This window comes from Diceros bicornis, chromosome 19 (assembly GCF_020826845.1).
Source record: "Diceros bicornis minor isolate mBicDic1 chromosome 19, mDicBic1.mat.cur, whole genome shotgun sequence".
NCBI classification, from domain to species: Eukaryota; Metazoa; Chordata; class Mammalia; order Perissodactyla; family Rhinocerotidae; genus Diceros; species Diceros bicornis.
In genome coordinates this window covers 28,363,879-28,391,375 of record NC_080758.1, presented here as the reverse complement: position 1 = coordinate 28,391,375, position 27,497 = coordinate 28,363,879, and the positions used below count along the sequence as shown (strand labels likewise).

At 39.1% G+C, this 27,497-nt stretch overlaps 1 protein-coding gene and 1 pseudogene across 1 annotated transcript; both read left to right on the top strand.

Annotated features, from left to right (window-relative positions):
• Positions 1–1,249: 1,249 nt before the first annotated feature.
• DEFB128 (defensin beta 128) lies at positions 1,250–14,830 on the top strand. The gene is made up of 2 exons (XM_058563000.1): positions 1,250–1,384; positions 14,420–14,830. The coding sequence occupies exons 1-2, from the start codon at positions 1,327–1,329 to the stop codon at positions 14,653–14,655; spliced, it is 294 nt and encodes a 97-aa protein (XP_058418983.1). The 5' UTR covers positions 1,250–1,326; the 3' UTR covers positions 14,656–14,830.
• Positions 14,831–19,810: 4,980 nt separating this feature from the next.
• Positions 19,811–21,506, top strand: LOC131418560 (lupus La protein homolog; annotated as a pseudogene).
• The last annotated feature ends 5,991 nt before the right edge of the window (positions 21,507–27,497 follow it).

Below are 27,497 nucleotides of genomic sequence, written 5' to 3'. Positions count from 1 at the left end.
CTTTTTAATTCTTTTCTCTTTTATCTGTTCACCTTGGGTAATTTCTTCTAGTCTTTCGTCCAGCTCACAGATCTTTTCTTCTGTATCCTCTACTCTGCTATTGAGTCCCTCTAATTAATTTTTCATTTCCAGTATTGTATTCTTCATTTCTGATTGGTTCTTTTTTATATCTTCCATTTCTTTGTTGACATTCTCACTGAGTTCATCTATTCTTCTCCCCAGATCAGTGAGCATCCTTAACACTCTTAGTTTGAACTCTCTGTTGGGTAGGTTGCTCATTTCTGTTTCACTTAGTTCCTTTTCTGGGGTTTTATCCTGTTCCCTTACTTGGAATGTATTCTTTTGCCTCCTCATTTTGCCTCTTTCCCTGTGCTTGTGTCTACGTATTAGGTAGGTCAGCTATGTCTCCTGCTCTTGGATAGGTGACCTTATGTAAGTGATGCCTTAGGAGTTCTGCAGTGTGCTTCCCTCAGTTCTCAATGTTCCAGGGGTGACCCCTATGTGGGCTACGTGTGTCCTTCTGTTGTGGCCTGTTTGCTCTCCCTGTAGGCACCCAGGGAGGCCGAGTTATGCTCCTGGCCAGCTGTTGTAATGCTCAGCTGCTTGTAGTTGTTGTGGGCCCTTCAGTCTCTTTATCAGGTGTGAGGAGCCCCAGCACAGTTGGCTGCAAGTTTTAATACCATGTTTGTGTTGCAGTATTTCTTTTAAGTGACTAGGCCCCCAGTGTGGCAGGTTGTTAGGCTCAGGGCCTTACAATTGCTGTAAGCCTCTAGCCTATTAGGTCTCTTGTCAGCTCTCTGAGGATTGCAGCTGGGTGGGGCTAGCCTCAGGCACAGGAGCACCCAATTGTTTCAGGCTTTGGAAGGCGGGGCAAACCCCCATGTGGGTCTTTGAGAAGCACAAGTCTTCTGCAGCTGACAAGCCCTGCCGCCCACAGGTCCACACACACAGTCAACACAGTCCTGCCCCGTGTGCGTGCCCCGACCTCCCCAAGCTGACCCAGTCTCTCCATGGTGGGAGCCCCACACACTCCGCCACTGCCCCACACTCTCCACCCGCTCCTTGTGCACACCCTGCCCCACTAAAATCGGCTCAGTTGCCAGGCTGCAGAGAATCCAGTCACCAATCTATGCAGGCCCACAAGTTGTCTGAGGGCTTGTTGTTGGGTGGGGCCAGTCTCTAGGGTGGGCTGCCTGCTCTGGCTGAGCTGGATTAAGTTGGTGCTCTAGCAGGTGGGGCAGACCCTGGGCTAGCAGGCCTCAGGGAGAACTCCAATGGTGTCTGTGTCAGCACGCCCACACCAGACCACAACAATGGCCGCCACCAATGTCCCAGTCCCTGGAGAGGTCTCACCCCTCACCGAGATGCACTCAGGGCCTATTAGGTGAGTCTCTTTTCACCACAGCACTGTGCACCTTTCTTTCTGGTGATTTTAGGTTGCTTTCTGAAACGGGTGAGTTTGCGCGTGGGCCCTTTAAGAGCCGGTTTTAGTTTCTTTGTGAACTGGGTTTTCTGGGGGTACTTCCCAATGTTTTAGTAGCAGGCAAAGTCAGATATTATGCTGCTGGTCTCGATTGTGCTGGGTCCACAAAATGCCCACAGCGGGGGCGCTCCCCGGCTCAGGGCCCCGCGCCTCCATGGAGCCTGCGTACCTGTGGACGCTGCTCCTGCATACGCTGCTCCTGCATACGCTGCTCCCGGCGGCCGTGAAGCTGGCGGCTTGTGAAGGCGGCGTTTTTCCTCTCCAGAAGCGAGTCTCTGCCTCTTCTACCTCAGTTAGGATTGTCTGTTGTTGCAGGAGATCCTCTTATTCAGTTTTCAGTTCTGTCTCAGCGGTAATTTTTCCACGAGTAGTTGTAAATTGGCTGTGTCCACGGAAGGAGGTGAGTTCAGAGTCTGCCTGCGCCACCATCTTGACTTGAGATCCACAACATAATCTTGATTAGATCAAGTCCATATCCAATGTTTACATTAATTAAGACACATGACTCTTAATCCTGGATAAGCTATGTCGTAAACTTTTTTTTTTTACTGTTTTCTTTCCCTCAGAACTTCCTATTTTTCCTGTAGTCACGAAATTTTCATTTTTTGTTTCCTAAGTTTTCCAAGAATTCAATTCTAAATTATTTACCGATTGTCTCAATCTCTTCTCCAGATATTCTGACATATCAAATTACTCTACAAATTTTATATCTCTGAAGCTTGTTTTCCTGGACCCTTCTACCTATTCTAATTGAAAGGGGTTGTTCTAGAAATAGGGAGCTCCATTTTCTTTCTGGGACAATGAACCTGAGGATTCCTCCAAAGGAATCCTCTGTGGATATGACAGTGTCATGTCATAGGCTCTCCTCAGAAGTCTAGAATTCTTTGGCTGTATGCTTATAATTAGGATTAGAGGACAAAAAACTGTTTGCAACCTCTATACGTTTGTATGTGGATTGTCGATTGTGAGCTTACCTTAGCATGATCTGGCTAGGTCATTTCGTCGAAGTATCCCTGAATTTGTAATCTTTCCTTGTGGGCTGGCCAGATTCCCTAGCATGCTCTGATGGCTGATAGCACTCTTCAAGCTGATCTGGGCAGAATGTATCAAACTTTAGTACCTAAGCTGCACATATTCCTTCAATTTCCTATTTCAGTAGACCTCCTGTCCTCAGTGGGGAATACCGTATCTCTCTACAGAGACCTTTTACTTTTACCTTCCTAGGGAATACACTTCCAATCTTTCACTGGGTGTGCGATGGACAGTGTTTGGTCACGCTGAGTGAGATAGGGAATCTGGGGATGTGAATGTTTCTTGGACTTTTAACCAAATCTCTCTTATTTAATGCCACTTTACCCCTGCGTCTGGAGGTTATTTGTGATAACAATTCCTGAGTCTTTCAGAGATTTTTTCAGTAAATTGGTTGATTCTTGTCTTTTTCCATCATCAGCTTATGATTCAACATTCTGTGGTCTGCTCAAACACTTGCCATTTATCTAACTGATTTTCTATGTCCAAAAATTTGCTACTATAATCTTCTCTTTTGATTTTCCCTTCTTGAGAATTAGTGTCTTGAAAATCCTTTTTAAAAACTATCTTTTTAGTTTTGTTTCTAGCTAGGAGAAAGCATGTGTGTGCATGTTCAATCTGTCATCTTCATGTGGAAGCTTCCATTATATACTTATATATCCATTACAAGATTATATATATACAATATATATGCCCAGTTGATATGAATAGAATACAGTGTTGAGAAATAGACACAGATATATATGGTCCTTTGATTTTTTACAAGGGTGGAGGGGCAATTTAGAGGAGAAAGATAGAATTTTTAGCAAAAGGTACTGGAGCAATTAGATATTCATATGCCAAAAGAAAGAACTTCTATTCATACCTCATACCATATATAAAAATTAACTTTAAATGGACCATAGACCTAAATATAAAACTTCTAGATGAAAACATAAGAGAAAATCTTTGTGAATTTGGGTTAGGCAAAATTTCTTAGATATGACATCCAAAGCATAATCCATAAAAGAAAATTATAAATTGGACTTCATCAAGATAAAAAGCCTCCTCTTTGAAAGACACTCTTAAGAGAAGAAGACAAGCAGTAGACTGGGAGAAAAATATTTGCAAATCACAAATCCGATGGAGGACTTGTAGCCAGAATATATAAAGAATTCTCAAATAATATTTTTATTTATAAAAGAACTCTAAATAGTAATAAAAAATAACCCAATTGATAAAATGGGCAAAAGATCTAAATAGACACTTCACTAAAGAAGAATTCGAGTGGTAAATAAAACAGGAAAAGAATCTCATTATCAGGAGCTGGCCCGGTGGCACAAGCGGTTAAGTGCGTGTGTTCTGCTGTGGTGGCCCCGGGTTCGCCGGTTTGGATCCTGCGTGCGCACTGACGCACCGCTTGTTAAGCCATGCCGTGGAGGCGTCCCATATAAAGTGGAGGAAGATGGGCATGGATGTTAGCCCAGGGCCAGTCTTCCTCAGCAAAAAAAAAAAAAAAGAAAAAAAGAGGAGGATTGGCAGATGTCAGCACAGGGCTGATCTCCTCACACACACACAAAAAAGAATCTCATTATCATTTCTCATTAGGGAAATGCAAATTACAATCATAATGAGATACTACTACATGCCTACTGGAATGTCTAAACTAAAAAGACTGACCATACCAAGTGTTGGTGAGGACATAAAACTACTGAAAATCTCATACACTGCTGGTGGGATCTAAAATGGTACAGCCACTTGGAAACCAAGAGTTTGGCAGTTTTTTTTAACAATTCAACGAACTCTCGTCCTTCGCCTCAGTTAATCTATTCCTAGCTATTTACCCAAGAAAAAGGAAAGCCTGTGTACATGAATGTTTATCACAGCTTCATTTATAATAGTAAAAAACTGTTAACAACCCTAATGTCCATAAACAGATGAATGGAGAAATAAATTTACTACTTAGTAATAAAAAGGAAGGAATTATTGATATTTATGTGCCACAACATGGATGACTCTACAGATAATTAGGCTGAGTTAAAGAAACCTTACTAAAAGTGTATATACTGCACAATTCTATTTATATAAAATTCTAGAAAATTAAAACTAATCTAGAATGACAGGAAGAAGATCAGTGGTTGACTGGATGGGAGGTGGAGAGAGTCAGGAAAAAGGAATTACAAAGGGGCAGAGGGATCTTTTTGGGGTGATGGGTATGTTCATTACCTTGATTGTGGTGATGGTTCACAGACATATACATATAAGTTTGTACACTTTAAATAAGTGCAGTTTATTGTATGCCAGTTATACTTTAACAAAGCTCTTTTTTTTTAAAAGGCAGACCATCACCACTACCAGCAGCAACAACAAACAGAACTTAGTGCATTAAGACTTTTCCGAGAGGCATCTTCAATGTCTGTTTTCTAAAAGACTTACATTACCGTGCAATCCGGCCAGCTTTCTCCTTTATTTTGTTTCCATTTATTAATTTTACCCTAACCAGTCCTTTTAGAGTTTGTTCTTTTTGTTGTTGTTAATTTTAAGCTGCTTTGTTTATTTCATCTCAGCTATGTATTTATTATCTTCAAGTAAAATATTTCTTATAGCTTGTGGTACATACATGGTACCCAATAAATATTCCGTTATTTATAACACTTCTAGGGCTATGATAGATAAGATTTCAGTAAAAGGATAACATTTATTTATTTTTTTGTGAGGAAGATCAGCCCTGAGCTAACATCTGTTGCCAATCCTCCTCTTTTTTGCCGAGGAAGATTGGCCCTGGGCTAACATCTGTGCCCATCATCCTCTACTTTATATAGGACGCCGCCACAGCATGGCTTGACAAGCGGTGCGTTGGTGCGCGCCCAGGATCCCAACCTGCGAACCCCAGGCCGCTGAAGCGCAGTGCGCACACGTAACCGCTACACCACCAGGCCGGCCCCAAGGATAACATTCTTAATAAATGGTGGCCCAATATTTCAAAAAGGGTTCAGCTGTTTGGAATATTTTTTCTTTTTTTTCTCCTTTCTTTTTGGAACTTGCCTCATCATTTTTTGCTGAAATATTTTAAGGTAAATTACAAACATCATGATATTCCGTTCCTACATATCCCAGTAAACATTTTTCAAAAATAAGAGTATTTTCCAACATAGCCAACACAATATCATTACACTTAGCAAAATTAATAAAATTTCCTTCATAGTATTTACTACTCAGTCCATTTTCAAATATCTTCAATTGTCCCGAAGTATTTTTTTATGACTGGCTTGTTTAAACTAAGATTCACTCCAGGACCAGTCAATTTAGAAGTTTCTCTAACAAAGCATTTGTTTGATGCGAGTGTGCTAGGGGTGTTGTTGGGACAATTTGCCTCTCTATTAATTTCAGAAGATATTACTATGTACACAAATTTGCTGAGAGTTGCCTACACAGGGTAAAAACTATAATAGTCTCTAGTTTCTTTTGAATCTTTTAAGGTTTTCCCTGATGTTAGAGAATTCTTTTGTTAATATTTTGAAGTCACTACATGTCCGTGGACCATGCAGAACAATTACAGAAGCGTGATGTTCATTATTTCTGGGGAGCTATCTTGAAGTGTTGGAATTTGGAATGTTTGGACAGCTGGTAAGAGGGTTTGCTTTGGCCACTAGGTGGTACTTGAAATCCAGAATACCTGAATTTGACACTGGAATGGAAGACAATGAAAACTGGGGCTAGCCATTCAAAGGGTTTATGATTGAAGAAAGGGGAAAGAAGCATGACTGCAACAGGTTTTGCAAGGGCTGAAGGAATATTGAATGGAGTATTTCAACTGGGAAAATTATGTCTCATATCTTCTGTTGCCTCTTGGTCTGATAAGAAGGAAATGAATTATGAACATTCCCTTGAGGATAATTCGGTACATGTGTGTGGTGATGGGTTGTAATTAGTATTTTGGTGGTGAACATGGTGTAATCTATGCAGAAATAGAAGTATAATGATGTACACCTGAAATTTTTACAATGTTATAAACCAATGTTACTGCAATAAACAAAAAATTAAAAAAAAAAAAAAGAACATTCCCTTGATATGAAGGGAATGGATTAACAACACAATTTTGACTAACCTGAAAGTTTATCCAGACTTTTTGACATATATCAATTTTATTGCTCCAAAAATCTTACAGTTATCTGTAACTATTATTTTATACCTAAAATATTCAGGAGTAGCTCTAGATAAGGTAGGTATTTTGTTGAGACTTTACCTACATACCTAAATTTCTCTCAATAGATGGGTTTTCAAAATAACATTTTTACACCAAAATTATTTTGACTGAAAAAAATTTTTCTTCATTTTTGAGAACATCTGAAGGTGTGTGTGGAGTCCTTTGGGAACTCAAGCTTTCCTGATCTGGTAACAGGCTGTAAGTTGGCCTAGAGATATCTCTGATCTCTCTGGGGTGTCCTGTCGAAGTATGAAATGTATTTCTGGTTTAGATTTTAAAACCTTGGGAAACTCTCAGAGAAAAATTCCTGCAACTGAGTTATCACAGGGTTTACTCTCTGGGCTAGAAGATACCAATTGTCCCATGTGAATAAAGTCTCACTTCAGATTTGGAAGCTTGTTGGCAAAGTATGTCCTTTCTGACAGTATGTGCTTTATTACAATCACTTGGCCCAGTCATGGAATTATTCTCCATCATTGTAAGGAATGCTGACATCTTGACATGAGATTCAATATTGTATTAAATTTCCTGTTGCTGCTGTTGCAAACCGCAACAAATTTAGTGGCTTTAAACAACATAAATTTACCATCTTGCAGTTCTGAAGGTTATATGTCTGAAATGGGTCTCTCTGGGCTAAAAGCAAGGTGTCAGCAGGGCTGCGTTCCCTTTGGAGGTTCTAGGGGAAAATTTTTCCTTGTCTTGGGAAATTTCCAGCTTCTAGAGGATTGAATTCTTTGGCTCATGGCTCCTTTCTCCATCTTCAAAGCTAGCCATGTAGCACTGTCAAATCTTTCTCTGACACTCCTACCTCTTCCTTTCACATTTAAATGATCTTTGTTATCACATTGGACTCATCTGGATAATCCAAGATAATCTCTTTATTTTAAGGTCAGATGATTAGCTACCTTAATTCCATCTACAACCTTGATTCTCCCTTGCCATGTAACATAATATTCTCACAGGGTCTGGGGATTAGAATGTGGATGTCTTTAGGGGATCATTATTCTGCCTACCATAAGTATTAACACACTTTGTTTTTTCTACCTTTAGAACTGGCTCAAAATTGTACCTATAACATGTTTGTTTTTACTGTTGTAAATTTTTATTGTTGAGGAAAGAGAAGAGAAATATTTAGCTGAGGTCAACTTGGGTTTAGATATATAGAGGCTCAAGCATGAAGGCATCTGGCATGTTATTTGTTGATTGACAGGTCTGGTTTCTTCATGTTTATCTTTAACTAGAGTTCAAAATACAAGGATATTTAGACCAACTAGCCTACCCGTCATTGACCCATACAGGATTTTCTCTTTAACTCATACCAGAAACAGAGTCAATCTGAGTCACTCAAGACTCTTTGAGCTTAACTAAAAAAAAAATCACTTTAAGTTTTTCAGTCCTTACTGGAGACCTGTCTCACCATTTCTAAGGTCAATCTGCTGAAACCACGTTTACTAATTATGAATTAACCATTTATTTCTCATTACTAACATATGAATTTTTCTCTTTTATCTTGTGTACTACTGACCTCTGGCAATTTTCATCAACAAAAGACTGGAAGTATGAGGCAGACAGGGGCAACCCTACACACGCGCGCGCGCACAGGTCTCATCTGGAGAAAATTCTCATTTTGGCATGCTATGGAATTCTGCATGGAGGCCACAGGTGCTACCTCTTCTATTTTAGATCCACCTATTATGGTATTATTTAACTATCAAAAAATAACAAAAACAAATAAAACTTCAAATTCATTTTGATTTTATAAAATGATCTTAAACACACTGCAGCAGAGAGATAAAACTATGACATTATTTATTTCAAATACTTTAATCTTTTAATAACTATGGACGAGAAAGGAGAACAATAATCAAATGGCATACTTAAAGCTAATTCACTTACATCTTTAGTGTTTAAGTGAATACAATTCATGAGCCAATATTAATTCTTACCCTAGACATTTTTATGCTTTTGTGTAATGTTTTAAAATTCTTGTCCCAACAGAAAAATAGAGGTCCAAATGTGCATTTCATAAAATATAAGGCACATCCCTAGTATATGTGGGTCTCAGAAATGCAGTGGAATGGGAAGGAACAGTAATATACAGCAAATTGCAACCCTAATTGGGTCCCTCAATGTTAACCTGAAAATCCGTTTTGTGAGACAATTTATGGATTAAAAGCAGGTTCTCTTAAAAGACATACTATATTACTGAATTTATATCAACCTTCTGAAAGAGGCATTTACATGTTTTGTTACTGTGATATTGTTTGCCTGTTTTCTACAAGATCATTTATCATTTGCTTTTTGATTTGCAAACATTTTTTACAAATTATGGATATTAATCCTTTTAAGGTATAATGCATTTACAAATTTTATTCTACTCTGATTATCTTTTAATCTTATACTGGCTTGTACCTTCTCCTGCATGCATTTTGTTATGAAGATGTTATGCATTTTATATAGTCAAACATGTCACTCGTCATTTTTAATATTTCTCTTCTGTCTTCAGTATTAGCTTAATATCTTTTGAGGTCATTTATTCTTTTTTTTTTTAATTTTATTTATTTATTTTTTTCCCCCAAAGCCCCAGTAGATAGTTGTATGTCATAGTTGCACATGCTTCTAGTTGCTGGAGGTCATTTATTCTTATTGTTTATTTAAGTTCTTCTCTTTTATGTTGTTTATTTTCCTGAAACTATCTGGTGGTATACATTTAGGCATAAAAGTAGATTAGTGAAGGCAGCTAATATGGGATTCCTCTGCATTGGTGTATGTCTGTTTTGCCAACAGGCCTTTTTCTTGAATTGCAGGGATGAATGCAGACTGTGTGGTGTCTGAGTGTGTGTCTGCTCAGAGAGTGTTGACTAGCAGACTTTATTTTACCCTGAGTGGATGAAAAGCAAGCAAGCTCACTCTGCTTCCTCTTACCTCTTTCTCAATTCTCAAAATAAATTACTTTTGGAGCAGAATATTTAGAAGGCTAAACACCACAATGTTAACAGAGAGAGGTGAGATTATGGGTGGTTTTTATTTCCTCCTTTTTGTTTATCTGTGTGTCTGATTTTTCCAGCATGAAATGTTAGTTCAACTTCCTCTCATCCCTAAACAAAGACCAACAAAAGAATCTTGCCTTACTCCTACAGTCTTTGTAAGAGGGAATTAGTAATACTATTTGTTTCCCAGATTCGACCTGCCCAACAGTTTGGAAAAATAACATCTTAAGAAGAATTCAGAGAATATTTCTAAGAAATTAAACTCATTTAAAGTTCATTTATGGGCCGGCCCCGTGGCTTAGCGGTTAAGTGCGTGCGCTCCGCTACTGGCGGCCCAGGTTTGGATCCCGGGCACGCACCGATGCACCGCTTCTCTGGCCATGCTGAGGCCGCGTCCCACATACAGCAACTAGAAGGATGTGCAGCTATAAACACATTTGTATGATAGACATACAACTAGCTACTGGGGCTTTGGGGGAAAATAAATAAATAAATAAATAAAAATAAAGTTCATTTATAAGTAAGGTATTAAAGGCAATTTGTACTACTATGGATCATAGTCGGAGGTGATCCACTCCCACTGGGAGTGGGAGTGTTCATAGTGCATTGAACACTGCAGTAACAAATGTTGAAGGGTGATTTTTTTTGATTGACCATGATCAAAAAGCAACATTTTATTATCCATCCCAGCCTACTCAAGGGGAAATCTATTGCGTAGTCACAAAGGGCTTTGAAAATGGGAAGATTGTGTGCTTCTTGTGCCCAGCTGAGATTGCATAAAGGCTCTATGATAGTAAAGAGTTGACTCAGATGAACAGACAAATAAAGAGACTTAAGAATCTATTGGAGTAGGCAGGCAATATTACTTCCAGGATGTAATAATGTCATCTGTGGAAACTGGAAATATGATTCTCTCAATACAAGCTGCTCCCTCAATATAGACCGCTCTCTGAGTGGTGAGTAGGATATAAGGAGGTAAGTGGGGGGATGGAGAGAGGATGTCCTGTCACGTGCCTGACCAATAAATTCTGTGAACAAAGCAACATTTTGTATTTGAATATTTTGTCTTTAGTGTCCCAAAAATTGACTCAAAAGAGGCAGCTGGAGAGACAGTTTGCATAATGGCAAAGGCCTTTACTTTTAGGTACATGCAGACCTGTGTTGATCCTAGCTCATTCCTTACTACTTGTCTGACATTGGGCACGTTACCAATTCCCTAAATTGTGGTTTTCCAGTTTGAAAAAGAGAGGTATTAATTTCTACTTTATAGTGTCCTTATAATGATTGAAGTAAGTCATGCATATAAAATGCATTTGTCATCTAGTAGGCACACATTAAGAGGTCGTGGAGCTGAGGAATGAGCTGAGACCAAGTGAAATACTGGAGGAGCTAGTGAGAAATCTTGTGGGGCTACTGGTTAATTCACATTCCTCATCTTGACATACCAGCAGCGTTTGACACGCCCTCCTTCTTGACAAACTTAATTCACTCTGGTTACTGGTAAACATGATAAGCTATACAAAATACTCATTCCTAATCCTAGATTTAACCCTAACCCTACGTTGTGATATGAGTTTAATCATTAGCAGCAAATACTTATATGGCCTTCACAAATTCCAAAATTCTTCCAGGTACTGTCACAGGAAGATATTTGGATGGGCCTCAGTTACTGTAAATTCAAGGTTCTTGTTCTTGTGTCCAGAAATTGTAAAATGAGGTAAACAGCATTCTTTAGGAAATATCTTGATTAATTTTATTACCGTCTTGGGATGTTTTATCTAGCAACAATTGCTTGGTACTTTGCAATCATTCATTCCGTAATTATGGACCAAGGATATAGCATGAGTTTTGTTCTGTGCATTAAGAACTGCAGATTGAACAAGACAAGTGGCCTACCCTTGAGGGGCTCCTAGATTATTACAGATAAACAAATAATTGGAACATGACGTGGTGTGACCACCAACAAAAATATGTACAAGATACAGAGGTGGCACAATGAGAGGAGTTTGCAGCTCTATTTAGTTGGGTTAGGGAAACTTTCACAGATCTGGAGATGATTGAACTTGGTTTTGAAGGAAAATTGGGAGCTCAACAGAGCCAATTAAGCGGATGGGTAATATAAATTGTTAAGAGGAATTTATATGTGCAAAGAAACAGGTTATGGAAGTAACAAGTTGGGTAGGAGCACCCACACTAATTTGGCAGAAACATAGTGGTTCCATAAAATGCTCTGGGAGAGGTAAGCAGGGACCAGTTCCTAATGAATTTAACGAACCCTGTGCTAAAGAGATTTGATCTTTTGAAAGACTTTGGTTGTAGAACTGAGCTGTACTGGATGGGTAAGACTTTATGGGAAATTCTGAGATAATATCAATTTATCTAGCCAAATCTAAGAACAATCTTACTCCTAGATGATTTTCTAAAAGTTTCACACACTAAAAAAAATTAATATTGGATGTTCTTATGTGTCTACCTTGATTAGTTAATGATTTAATTAATCTTCCAAATGGGTTACTTTTGTGAGTGAAAGGTGGCACTAGCTGGGTGGGACATTGGAACAATAGGAATAAACTAAGACTGTCCCATGCAAACCAGGACATATGACCAACCAACCTTGACCAAAATGGGCTGATGGCCCAGGTGGAGAAATCATTGTTCCTGCTCTCTGGAAGCTCACATTCTGAGGAAGGAAGAGTAGGTGTGATGTGATGGAACATTCTGTGACTGTGAACTCCGTATTTGGGAAGGAAGGTGGGAGTGGGCTTGGATTTCCTGCCCATCCATGCGGGTTAAAATGAGAGCTCAGAACGCTGATAGCACCCAAAACTCTATCTCATCTTGAAAGACTCTGTGTGACACAGATCACTGGACAAAGAAATCCTGCTGCCTATTTCTCTTGGGAAGTCTGTACACATGAAGCTGTTTCTGGTTCTTATTATTCTGCTGTTTGAGGTACCCAAAGGTAACTTGTCCAAATGTACTATGAAGTCCTAGAAGATGTTACTGTCGATAGGAGTGGGGTCAGGGCCTTCAAGATTGTTGATATCTTGCCAATATTGTCAAAAGTACCCATTCTCCTGGGTACTGACTTGAGTCTGTGTCTTAGAAGAGAGCATCCAGGGAGGTAAGAAGAGATCAGGGCTGTACTCCCAGAAATCCTCTCTAAAGGTAGGAATGAAACCCATCATCTAGAACTATCTTGATAATGTTGAACATAGTTTTCACCCAGGAGCCTGACCATCTCTTCTCACGATCAAATTCATTTCCAGTCTATATTACCACAGTAATGAGAACAGCACAAGCTTTGGAGCCATGTAGATGTGAGGTTAAAAATATGTCTTCATCATTGACTAGTTGTATGAATTGAGCTAATTATTCCCTTTGAATCTAAGTTTTCCCATCTGTCAAGTGAGTATTACAACTCAATTTCATAATGATAGTATTTTATGTGAGAATTACACGAGCTTACAAATGTGAAGCACCAAGTTCATGGTAGGAGCCCTGTCAGTGAGAATTCCCTTCTCCCTTGCTGCTGTAGGAAGCATATGTTGTATTTTGTGGCTTTGAAAATACCTTTCTAAACATCAAAGATGTTCCCTGGTTCTGGAATTTAGGATAGGGAGAACACTGTCTTTGTTGTCCATCTTTATTCCATGGGGTTGTCCAAATTTGTATACAGGGGCAAATAAAGAATTGGAAACAGGAGATCTAGGACCTCAGGGCAATACTCTGAATAGGTGACAATTTGGACCTCTAGGGAGACAGATATACATGGAATTGAGTTTGATCTCTGGGAAACACGTTTATCTGAGATCAAAAGGAAGATGGAAAGAGGGAAGGAGAGAGAGGGAGAGAGAGAGCAAAAAGGGAAGTGAGGTAATGGAGGAGAAGTCATAGATGCTGAAATAAGGGAAAGAGTTCTCAACAACGTTTATTGCTGAGACCCATGAGGTCTCGGCAAAGGGAGATTTCTGCTGCCCATGTCAGTGAGTGTGAAACCCAGTTACACTGTTAACTTAAAAAGTCCTGTTTATGATGCTCTTTTATTTTTTTATTTCTTTTTATATATATGTATTTTTTTGTGAGGAAGATCGGCCTTGAGCTAACATCTGCCAATCCTCCTCCTTTTGCTGAAGAAGACTGGCCCTGGGCTAACAACCATGCCCATCTTCCTCCACTTTACATGGGACGCCGCCACAGCATGGCTTGCCAAGTGGTGTGTTGGTGCGTGCCTGGGATCCGAACCGGTGACCCCCGGGCCGCCGCAGCAGAGTGCACGCACTCACCCACTTGTGCCACTGGGTCAGCCCCTATGATCCTCTTTTAAAAGTTAATTTGGCTCTGAATTGTGCTATGGTGACAGGTTGGTACTCTCTGGGGACACTGGACTGGAATAGGGCTGAGGGAGTGCTGACTTTGGAGCGTGGAAGACAGAGTCAGATTTGCCAGAGTCCTAGGGGTATGACATAGCTCCAGTCGATAACCGTGAATTGAGCTCTCTCTTCTTTATAAAAGTTCTAATGTTCTCAGAGCCAATTGGGTATTGGCTTGGAGCCTGGGGTTTTGGATGTCTTTAATTTGGGATGATTTTCAAGGAGGAGGCTCTGAGTTTTCTCTTATCAGCACAAGGTTCACTTTGGGCCACTGGAGACCATAGCTTGTGGGGAACCGCATACCTTTTCTGCTCTGCCACAGGAACTAACCTGGGTTTAATGTTGTTTCCTGGCACAGATGCGGCTCGACCTAGAAAATGCTTTAGTAACATAACAGGCTACTGCAGGAAGAAATGCCAAATGGGGGAAATATATGAAATAGCATGTCTAAATGGGAAATTGTGCTGTGTTAACGAAGAAGAAAACAAAAAATACGTGGAACCTCAGAAGTCACCTATATCTTCAATAAAGTCTGATGAGAAGATGGACTATGTTGTTTTACCCACCATCACACTTTTCACAATCCAGCCATAAATCGAGCACTTGCTCCACTGGTCTCCACTCTTCATACATCAAAAGTGCCACCTAATCTAATGGGCTGGGGCAAGAGATTTATCTACTTTTTTTCTGTGAACTTGATTCTACACATAATAAAGTTCTATACTTTTCCCTTGATTTATTTATTAATGTATTCACTCATATTTTTGAACACTTCAAACATTAATGAATAGTTATCATGTTCCAGGCATTATACCACTAAGATGGGTGATATAGAGACGAAACATCTTGGTAGAGGTGGAAATTCGCCCCTCCATTTTCGATGCATGTTAATATCTCATAGCATTTCAGATATTCCTTCTTTTCCTTAATGAAGTTTCTTATGCCTGAGCAAATCTGAACTTCCCAACTTTGTGGCTGTGGGGATGAATACAGAGGGTTTTCTAAGAACCAAGAGTTCATGAGAGGAAGTCAAAATATTTGAATATTTTCATAACATTTATTGGAGCAGGTCTAATGGGCAGTGATGACAGCTAGCAATTCCAATACATCATTTGAAGGTCATTTAGTGTGCATGCTCCATCTCCTTTTACAGAAGCAATTTTAACATCCATTTGACACAATTTTTAGGCAAATATTACCATTAGGATCTTTGAAAGCATTCATATTCTGTTTGTTTCAATAGTGTGAAATTTACAAACTTTCTGCTAAGATGAATAAGGTCTGAAGGTCTAATGTAAAATATAGTGACTATAGTTGACAATACTATATTGTATAATTGAAATTTGCTAAGAGACAGCAAAGGAAGCCATCAACAAAATGAAAAGACAGCCTAACAATTGGGAGAAAATATTTGCAAACCATATATCTGATAAGGGATTAATATCTGAAATATATAGAGAACTCATACATCTCAACAACAACAAAAAACTAACAACCCAATTAAAAAATGGGCAAAAGATCTGAGCAGACATTTCTCCAAAGAAGACATACAGATGGCCAACAGGCACATGAAAAATGTTCAGCATCACTAATCATCAGGGAAATGCAAATCAAAAGTATAATGAGATATCACCTCACACCTGTCAGAACGGCTATAATTAACAAGACAAGAAATAACAAGTGCTGGAGAGGATGTGGAGAAAAGGGAACTCTCATACTCTGCTGGTGGGAGTGCAAACTGGTGCAGCCACTATGGAAAACAGTATGGAGATTCCTCAAAAAATTAAGAGTAGAACTACCATATGATCCAGCTATTCCACTGCTGGATATTTATCCAAAGAACATGAAAACATGAATGCGTAAAGATATATGCACCCTTATGTTCATTGCGGCATTATTCACAATAGCCAAGACTTGGAAGCTATCGAGGTGCCTATCAAGGGAGGAATGGATAAAGAAGATGTGGTATATATACACAATGGAATACTACTCAGCCATAAAAAAGATGAAATCTTGCCATTTGTGACAACATGGATGGACTTTGAGGGTATTATGCTCAGCAAAATAAGTCAGAGGGAGAAAGTCAAATACTGCATGATCTCACTCACAAATGGAAGATAAAAACAACAACAAACTCATAGAGACAGAGATTGGATTGGTGGTTACCAGAGGGGAAGGGGGGGAGGGAGGAGGGCAAAAAGGGTGATTAGGCACACGAGTACAGTGAGGCTGATGGTGAACATGATATAATCTACACAGAAATCGAAATATAATGATGTACACCTGAAATTTATATAATGTTATAAACCAGTTACCTCAATTAAAAAAAATGAAATTTGCTAAGAGAGTAGAAATTAAATGTTCTCACACACACACACAAAAGGAAAAAGATAAACATGTGAGGTGATAGATATGCTAATTAACTAGATGGGGGGGGGGTTTCACAATGTATATGTATATCAAATCACCATGATGTACACTTTAAATATTTTACAATTGTGTAAGTCAATTGTACCTCAGTAAAGCTGAAATTGAAAAAAAAATAGTGTGAAATTTAAAGCCTTATAAATGAGGAGGACATATTTAAGAAGCTCCTCATGAGCTAGCTAAAGTATCAGTAAGTCGTGATGGTAGAAATGCTCTCCAGGTGAATAGAACAGAACATCTTGTGGTGACATCCACTGATGTTGCTTGGTTAAAGTATCAGTCATAAATAACTTTTGTGGAGCTAATGTTTGCTCATCAGGGATAAAGAAATCAACGGGCCTTATTTCTCCTTGCACAGCTCACCATCTAGTTTCACTGGGAGGACAGAGAGACAAATATTTAGGTGGCCATGTTAACGTTTTAAGAGCCTACTAGGACTTTCCTTTCAGTAGATGTGGCTTTTGAGAATTCTGAAGAAGTGTATAGGAAACATGGACCAGACTAGATCGTAGAATTTTAGAAATTTTTCGTTGATGATTTCAGCATCGTGGAAGCTAATGCATGACTCTTTCAATTAACTCCCAGAGGGGTTTTTAAAAAGGCTCACGTAAGAAAGCTCTTTCTTCATTGCAACACTTCATAAGCGCCTCTCTTTTTCAGTCTTCCATCACTGTGGATCCCCAGAGGCATTTCTAGAGAGGGTCCATTTTGTCAGTATGACATGAAGATGAGTCTTGCCCATTGTCTTTAATCTTTATGTGTCCTCTACTCTACATGGGTCTGTCAATAAATTAGATACAAGAATCCATTTTGGCTTTAGTATCAGATGAACCAGTGAAGTGTTTCCTGTGTTGGGAGACATGGGTATAAAGGAACTGAACAGATAAATTAAGCCTTGAATTCTACTTTGACTGGGCAGATGTAACCTTTGCTTTGATTTTTTTCCCCTATTATTCTTCTTGTATCCCCTCCACACTCATGGGAGAAGTGGATGTGATCAGTATTGTAGATGCATGTTTATTTCTCCACCTTATTTTTATATACAAAATTAAAATGAAATCCTATATTTTTATTATGCACCCTTTTGGTACAGGCAGTATTATTGGCACCTTATTTTTCTTGGTTCTGTCTTAGGGCATTCTCCAAAATCTTATTCATAGAACATTTTTAATTGCCAGAATGTTCCAAGTATAGCTTTCTATTAAGTCCCAGTAATTGGGACCACCCATCCCTCTGGGGTCTTGGAAAATGCTCATGAAAGGTGTCAGAGATAGTCATCATTTCCTATCCACACTCACCCCTTCTTCTTAGAAAATTTGCTCATAGCTCTTCTCAGGGAACCTATTTCTATGGGCCCTGGCAAGAGAGTAGAGTAGATAACCCTGTTATCTTGGCTACAAGTAATTGGACCAGTGTGGGTGACAGATGTATATGTAGAGGCTGAACCTACTTCTTTGGATATCCAAGGTGGGTCCTGGTGCACTGACAAATAAGAAAAGATGGAGGGAAAGAAAGATAGAGAGAGAGAGGGAGAAGGAGAGAGTTTCAGTTCTTGGTTCCTATCCCTTAGGCCTCATGTGATTGCTAACATTTCTTTTTTTTTTTTTTTTTTTTTTTTTTTTTTGTGAGGAGATCAGCCCTGAGCTAACATCCGCCAATTCTCCTCTTTTTTTGCTGAGGAAGACGGCCCTGGGCTAACATCTGTGCCTATCTTCCTCCACTTTATATGGGACGCCGCCACAGCATGGCTTACCAAGCAGTGCGTCGGTGCGCGCCCGGGATCCGAACCAGCGAACCCCGGGCCGCCGCAGCGGAGCGCGCGCACTTAACCGCTTGCGCCACCGGGCCGGCCCCTAACATTTCTTATAATAGGTACGCCTTTTCTGAAGTGAGTTTGAGGAGGCTTACGTTTTCTATGGCCTCGTATTTAAGACATGGCAAGTTGTGTACAGGGCAATTTCTGAGGCACAAAGGTATAAATAGAGGATTTTCTCCTTAGTAATACTTAATTAGTAAAGAGCAGGCTAATGACAGGGGCAAAAATTAAGATCCACTTCAACAATTGGTTTTAGAGATAACCAAGTACTTAAGATAAGCCATGATCAAACCAACTTTATGATGATATTTTACAGTCATAGATAAGTTCTAATTTAGCCTCAATTACTTAGTGGCCCTTGAGAATATATAGGTATTCATTATCCCAGTTTGGTACTTTTCAAACTTCCAAAAAATAGCCAATTAATACTATTAGATAACATGGATAAACAAGTGGTAAATAATTATAAGGAAGAATAATAAAGATATTACCATTAAATAACCCCTACAAATAGTGCATGTCAGATAAATATCAAAATCCCAGATGCCATTAAGTAATATTTCCTGAGTCTGAGCATCAAGTCACATAACAGTAAAGTACATCTGGAATTCTTATATTGTGTCAAAATGAAAGCATGAAAGTGATAAGATAGCAATTTTTTTTTTTAAATTTTTTGTTTATTGCAGTAACATTTGTTTATAACATTGTATAAATTTCAGGTGTACATCATTGTACTTCTATTTCTGCATAGATTACATCATGTTCACCACCCAAATACTAATTACAACCCATCACCACACACATGTACCGAATTATCCCTTTCACCCTCCTCCCTCCCCCCTTCCCCTCTGGTAACCACCAATCCACTCTCTGTCCCTATGTGTTTGTTTATTGTTATTATTATCTACTACTTAATGAAGGAAATCATACGATATTTGATCTTCTCCCTCTGACTTATGTCACTTTGCATTATACCCTCAATGTCCATCCATGTTGTCACAAATGGCTGGATTTCATCGTTTCTTATAGCTGAGTAGTATTCCATTGTGTATATATACCACATCTTCTTTATCCATTCGTCCCTTGATGGGCACTTAGGTTGCTTCCAAGTCTTGGCTATTGTGAATAACGCTGCAATGAACACAGGGGTGCACGTACCTTTACAAATTGGTGTTTTCAGGTTCTTTGGATAAATACCCAACAGTGGAATAGCTGGATCATAGGATAGCAATTCTTGAGTATTCCTTACTATTTTTCAACCTGGTAAGAGTTGTAGGGCAATTATATGCAACTTCAACAAGTTAAAATGAATTGTGGTATACAGCTAAATTAAAATATACTGAACTACCTTGAAGTAGTAAAATAAAAATTTTGTAATGTATCTGTATTCTTTAGTTAAGATAGTGGCATGGTAGCATTACTATTCTGGAAGAGAAACAAAAAGGAGCATATTTCAAGTAACACAACTGATGACTTGCATAAACACACAGCACACACCCCAGAGTTTGCATACAGCCTATCTTTATTTTGTAATTCTTTATTTTAAAAAGTTAAAAGAGTACAGTAAATTACTGGACATCATCAAGTTTAAAAACTTTGGTGCTTCAAAGGACACCATCAAGAAAGTGAAAAAACGATCCACAGAATGGGAGAAAATTTTAGCAAATAATATATCTGATAAGGGACTTGTGTCTAGAATATATAAAGAACTATTGCAACTCAATAATAAATAGACAAATAATGCAATTAAAAGATGGACAAAAGACAGCCCTCATCTTTACTCGCGTTAGATCAGCCGGCTGTGCTGGGAAGTGGAGACATTGCCGTCACCGTTAGTGATCACGTGGACCTTAAAGATAGCCACAGTGACTGAAAATGAAAAATGGCTGCTCTGGAGGCCAAATCCGTCATCAAATTGAGCATTATTTTGGTGACTTCAATTTGCCACAGGACAAAATTTTAAAGAAACAGATCAAACTGGGTGAAAGCTGGGTACCTTTGGAAATAATGATACAATTCAACAGGTTAAATCATCTAACAAGAGCTGTAATGTAATAGTAGAAGTGTTGAGCAAATTAAAGGCGGAACTCATGGAAATAAGTGAAGATAAAACTAAAATCAGAAGATCTTCAAGCAAAGCCCTCTTTGAAGTGACTGAGTATAAAAATGATGTGAAAAATAGATGTGTTTATATTAAAAGCTTCTCAATTGATGCAACCCTTGATGACATAAAAGAATTATTAGAAGATAAAGGTCAAGTATTAAATATTCAGATGAGAAGAATATTGCACAAAACATTTAAAGGATCAATATTTGCTCTGTTTTGATGGCATTGAAAGTGCTAAGAAGTTATCGAGACTTCTGGCCAGACAGGGACCAGACTTTTCAAGGAAGATTTCTCTGCAAAAAAAAAAAAGAAGAAAAAAGAAAGCAAAATAAAGTGGAAGCTAAATTACAGGCTAAACAAAAGCAAGAAGGCAAACAAAAGTTAGTAGAAAATGCTGAAATGAAATCTCCAGAAGAAAAGATTGGATGCTTGCTGAAATTTTGGGGGATCTTAGATGATCAGACCTATGGAGAAGATTTGCACATCCTTTTCTCAAATCATGGTGAGATAAAATGGGTAGATTTTGTCAGAGGAGCGAAAGGGGGAATAATTCTATTTAAAGAAAAAGCTAAGGAAACACTGGATGAAGTCAAAGACGCAGATAATGGTAACTTACAATTAAGGAACAAAGAAGTGACATGAGAAGTCCTACAGGGAGGCGGGGAACAAGAAGTATTGAAAAAAATCTTAAAAGATCAGCAAGAATCCCCAAACAGATGGAAGTCAAAAAGTGGCAGATTTAAAGCAAACAGAAAGGGAAAGAAAGCTGCCCAGGCTGGATCTGCTAAAGGCAAAGTGCAGTTTCAGGGCAAGAAAGTGAAATTTGACAGCGATGATGGACGTGATGGTACAGCTGGACCGGGAGAAAGAGCAAGAGAAGAAACAACGAAGAACCCGCATCAGAACAGTGGAAAACAGGCAATGGTGCTGGAGACCAGAGTTTAGTCAACAAACTTTTTATTCATTTTAATTAGATTGGAAGCTGCTTTTGTCTTTGGAGGCTTTTAAAAAGAAAACCGAATTAGATCCACTTCCACGTCCATCTGTAAGAAGGGAAAATTTTTGTTGTTGTTTCACTTGTCTTTTGTTTTGCTGTCCAAATGAGAATTTTTAAAAAAAAGGTATGGTTCTGTTTGTGTTATTTCAGATCACTCAAATATCAAAAGAAAGATACTTCCACTAAATTTCCTTAGTAATATGGGAATGTATTAGTACAAACTAATAAAATAGTTACTATATAAATTCATTCTCCAAATGACCAGTAAGCACAAGAAAAAAATGGGCAACACTGCTAGCCATCCGATGAATGCAAATAAAAACCACAATGATTACCATTTCACACTCGCTAGGATAGCTGTAGTCAAAAAGGCAGACAATAACAAGTATTGGGGAGGATGTGGAGAACTTGGAATCCTCATCCGCCGCTGGTGGGGATGTAAAATGGTGCAGCTATGTTGGCAAAGAGTCTCGCAGTTCCTCAAGTGTTAAACATAGATTTTCCATATGATCTGACAATTGCACTGCTAGTTGTACATGCAAGAGAAATGAAAACATACCTTCACACAAAGACTTGCACATGAATGTTCATAGCACCATTATTCATAACAGCTCCAGTCACACGCCTGTACCCTAGGAGCAACTTAGGAATGTACAGACTCATTCCTACCACCAACATAAGAACAATGTTGAAGAAATGCTGAGAAGCCAAATAGCCTGATAGATGTCCACTGCACCAGCTTTGAAATAAGAATTTCAGGAGCGAGAACCTCTCCCTTTAATGTGGCTGGAACTAGAGTATCTTCAGGGACACCTTCAGAGTAATTGGCTTGATCTTAGAAATACCACTACGGTGGTAGCTGCCTAATTAGAAAGGCAACATGGGTTAAGATGTTCTGGCTTCGGGAAAAGTGAAAAGTGAAACTGCAGATTTATCTTTTAAACGTTTTTAGACTTGACCTTGTAAGAAACAGAGGCAACTTGAAAAGTTTGAGATAGAATTAAAAACATCCTAAAATTTTATTATAGCACTGTAACTCAGAGAACAGGTAGGGGATAGATGACAGAAGAGACTTCTGGAGGCAAACACAACAGTTACTAGGTTGTTGCCAGCATCTGGGAAGATACGATGCATGCCTGTTTGCAGGCAGCGTTAGAAGATATCTGGAGGTAAGGCCGGATTTTAAAAATAATTAGAAGGTAGAATTGACTAAATTTGTTGATTACCTGGAAGTAGAGGACGGGGAGAGAGGACTTAAGCATTTCTCTCAGGTTTCTTTCTTAGGTCACTGAGTGAATGCTTGTATATTTCAGGAAATAGGGGATTCTGGAGGGGCTTCCAGTGGTCGGTATGTTAGCCCAGTGCCTGTCATCTTTGTAGTTCCTTCACTACTGTAACTGTCCCACTCATAGCCCTCTCCTCTGGGAGGCAGCATTAGGCTGGACCTTGCACAGAGATGGGCACCTGACTCAATGCAGCTCATCCAAAGGCTGCCCTAATAGTGGCCGGATGTAGAATATGTTACTCAGCAGAGATCACCAAGGTGGGTCTGTCTGAACTTTGGACTAGGAGTTAGAGTAAACTGGTGGTTGAGGGCAGTAGGGGAACACAGCACTCACATTGGTAAAAGCAGAAATGTTTTGGGGCAAAATTGAGGAGAACCTCTACTAAAATTTATATCTGGACTAAACAAGATCACAAATGGGCTATGCATCTGGTACAACACTTTTGTCCCAAACAGAATCACTTATTGCATTTCTTGGACCAGCATTTATTCATTCCATGGTTGACTTGTTCTGATCCACACAGTAAGACGATGCGTGAAACTCTGTTTCACGCTACAGGTGTATTGTGAGAAGAAACTGTACTACAACCTACAGTGCTCACTTTTTGAGGAAAAAAGGGAAACACTGCTCTTAGGTCACAGTTCAAGGAAAAAAACCCCTGTATTTCTCAGAGCATTGTTTCAGTTTCAGAGAGCCACCTCACGCCCCATCACACCATATACCCAAGCATAGAGAAGTCATGGTCTCCTTCCCTCTAGATGAGCTAGATGAGGGGAAAAACTGAATTGGGGAATGAAATGGTAGCAAGGTCAGTGGATTCTGGGAAGAGGGAGTAGATGACCTTGGGTGATGATATTGAAGGAAGCAGAAGCAGCACCATCTATAGTCACTTAAATAAAGAAAGTTTTATGTATTATTTCAACAGAGTTACCATCTACATCAAATGTAGGATCCTGCTGCCAGCTTGGTGTACTGTCAGGATCTCACTGAGCATTTCCTTAGCAACTCTACGTACCATACGGTTAAAACTAAAGCCACGGCTTCCAGAATTCATTTAAGGGGCTTAAATCAGCAGCTGGAGTGGTGATAATGAGGCAGCACAAGGGTATACACTATCCTTCAGTGAATGACATCACCGTTACCCAGTTTCTCAGGTCGCTGTGGGCTGCAACCAGGGAGTCATCCTAACTCCCACCACTTCCAATGAATAACCAACTATTATAAATTATAGCTGCTAAATAGCTCTTGAATCTAACCTCTTTGTTCCATCTTCACCACCTTAACTCTGGTCCAAACCACCTCTCACCAGGCCCATTGTAATAACCTTTCATCTATTCTCTCCGTATCTACTGCCAGTTTCAATACATTTCATGCACTCAATACGGAGTAATTAGCAACATGCAGACCTGAGCACATCATTCCTTGCTCAAAATATTTAATGGCTTCCTATTCCTCTTCAGTGAGAGATCAAAGTCTTTAACGGGGTCTAATAGGTCACCACCCACCTCTCCAACATCATCCTTTCTCCTATTCTCTGCCCACAACCCTCATTTCTTCAAATATGCCGTATTCCTCTACTTCAGGGCCTCGGCACAAGCTGTTTTCTATGCTTTGAATTCTCTCTCTGTATCCCATCCCCACAGACTCCTTAAAAAAAAAAAGAACCTCTACTCATTATTTAGCTTTAGCTCAATTTTCATTTATTTGGTCAGTTCAAGCATGTGTTAATTGCTCCTTTAACCAGTAGCAAGCAAGACAGAGTTTGAATAGTCAGTTACTGGCTAGACTTGATGAAACAAAGAAAACATTAATAGCAGCTGACACTGCATTATTGGAATGTATCATGAGTGGGCCATGGCAAATGTTTTTATAAATCATTATATATATATATATATATATATATATATATATATATATATATATATATATATGATTTCCTCCTTACTGAGCTATATTAAATTCCTCTTTCTTGCTGAGTAGTGTTTCCTAATGACTTCCATCCTGGTAAGATTCTACAAATTTTTTTCCACTTTTTTCCTTTTTCAAAATTCTAGTCTCTTATCCAGTTCAAAGGTGTTATCCTCCCACTTTCCTTGTGCAGGTTAGAACTGTGACTCTAGTGGCTTGAAATGGAGGAAGGGACATCTTCTGACTCTAAGACACCTTCTCCTCTAAGACTGCCTCACATGGTTGGTTGCTTTTAACCTATCCCTGCACACAAGATCACACAGTCGGGAGAGCTCGTGCATATTCACTGACACACACGTGCATACCTCAGCCCCCTGTCCTGACTACACACCAGGAGTCCTCTGAGGGCTCTCTTTTCATTCACTCATTGTTTTCTGAGGCTTGACTCCTGACATCTCCTCCAGACTTGGAACCTAAGGTGATTGCCTCACCTGGGGGGTGGGAGTGAATGAGGATTGTGTATACTGCCCACAAGATGTACATCCCAGCATCCAGGTTGTGTATGAGCGCAGCTAGTACTGCTGTCTGCCAGGCTCTGGAAGGCTCCTTTAGTCAGAAGAGCCAAGAGGGTATGTTCATGCAGCAGCAGCAGCTGCATGACTCTTAATGAGTAACATATGCTCTGATCACTGCACGAGCACACTGGGCAGCGATGTGCTGGTGCTGGCTTGTACCAGCTGGATAGAGCTGATTGTGAGCGTCTTTTCCCAACTCCACATTCAGTGACTTCACATTGTAGCTTGAAACAAGCTGTGTGGGAGAATTTACACCAAGGAAATGAGCAAATACTTTAAATCAGGAAATCATATCCCCCTCCCCACCCTGAGAGCTGGTTTATCAGGTCACCAAGGCTCTTTAGATTGTGTAATAATGTACTACAGTTTTTTTTTTTTAACTTGATGAAAGGTGACTTTTCATTTTTCACTTGTTCACTTTACTGGCCAGTAGAGAAACTGCTGACAGAGTGGTCAGCCTTGGTGCAGGCAGTAAGGAGACACATTGTCTATAGCAAGTTTAAGAACAATAACAAAACCAGCTAAAAGCCAGTCTGCTTTTCATTATCACCATATGCTGGCAATTCTAAACTATGTCTGATAAAATACTCCCTAAAAACTTTTGTTGGTTTAAATTTTGAACAATTGCTGCAATAACTGTTGAGTTTTAATAAAGGTATCTATCTTAAAATAGATTTTATCTTTTAGAGAGGTTTTAGGTTCACAGAAAATTGAGTGAAAGGTACAGAGAGTTCCCATATATCCTTTCCACACACACCTGTACAACCTACCTCACTATCAACATCTGGCATTGATGAGCCTATACTGACACATGTCACCCAAAGTCCATAGTTTACAGTAGGGTTCGCTCTTGGTGTTGTACATTCTATGGGTTTTCACAAAAGTATAATGACATATATCTACCATTACAGTATCTACAGTATAGAGTGGTTTCACTGCCCTAAAAATCCTCTGTATGCCACCTATTCCTCCCTCCCTCCTTCCTAACCTCTGGCAACCACTGATTTTTTATTGTTTTCATAGATTTGCCTTTTCCAGAATGTCCTGTAGTTGGAATCATACAGTATGCAGCCTTTTCAGATTGACTTCTTTCACTTAGTAAAATGCATTTAAGTTTCCTCCATGTCTTTTCATGGCTTGATGGCTCATTTCTTTTTAGCGCTGAATAATATTCCATTGTCTGGATGTACCATAGTTTATTTATCCATTGACTCACTGAGGGACATCTTGGTTGCTTCCAAGTTTTGGCAATTATGAATAAAGCTGCTATAAATATCCGGATGCAGGTTTTTGGGTGGACGTTTTTCATCTCATTTGGGTAAATACCAAAGAGTGCAATTGCTGGATTGTATAGTAAGAGTATGTTTAGTTTTATAAGAAACTGCCAAACTGTCTTCCAAAGTGGCTGTACCATTTTGCATCTCCCCTCCCCCCACAGCAAGGAATGAGAGATCCTCTTTCTCCACATCCTTTTCTGATTTTTGTGTTGTCAGTGTTTTGGATTTTGGCCCCTCTAATAGGTGTCCAGTGGTACCTCATTATTTTAATTTGTAATTCCCTAATAACATATGATATTGAGCATCTTTTCATATGCTTATTTGCCATCTGTATCTTTTCTTTGATGAGGTGTCTGATTAAGTCTTTGCCTATTTTTAAGTTGGGTTATTAATTTTTTTATTGTTGAATTTTAAGGTTTCTTTTTATATTTTGGATAACAGTCTCTTTTGAGATAGGTCTTCTGCAAGTATTTTCTCCCAGTCTGTAGCTTGTCTTCTCATTCTCTTAACATTGTCTTTTGCAGAGTAGAAGTTTCAAATTTTAATGAAGAACAGCTTATCAATTCTTTCTTTCGTAGTGTTGTATCTAGAAAGTCATCATCATACCCAAGTCACCTAGATTATCTCCTGTGTTATCTTCTAGGAGTTTTATCTTTTACATTTAAGTCTATGACCATTTTCAGTTAACTTTTTTGAATGGCGTGAGGTCTGTGTCTAGATTCACCTTCCTGCATGTGGATGTCCAGTTGTTCCAGCACCATTTGTTGAAGAGACCATCTTTGCTGCATTGTATTGCCTTTGCTCCTTTGTCAAAGATCAGTTGACTATATTTATGAGGGTCTATTTCTGGGCTCTCTATTCTGTTCCATTGATCTATTTGTCCATTCTTTCATCGATACCGCACTGTCTTAATTATTGTAGCTTTATAGTAAGTCTTAATGTCTGATAATGTCAGTCCTCAGACTTTGTTCTCTAAATAATGTATATGTTTTAACAAAAATATGTAAGCACCGAATTGGCACATTTTTGTTATTTATCCTTTA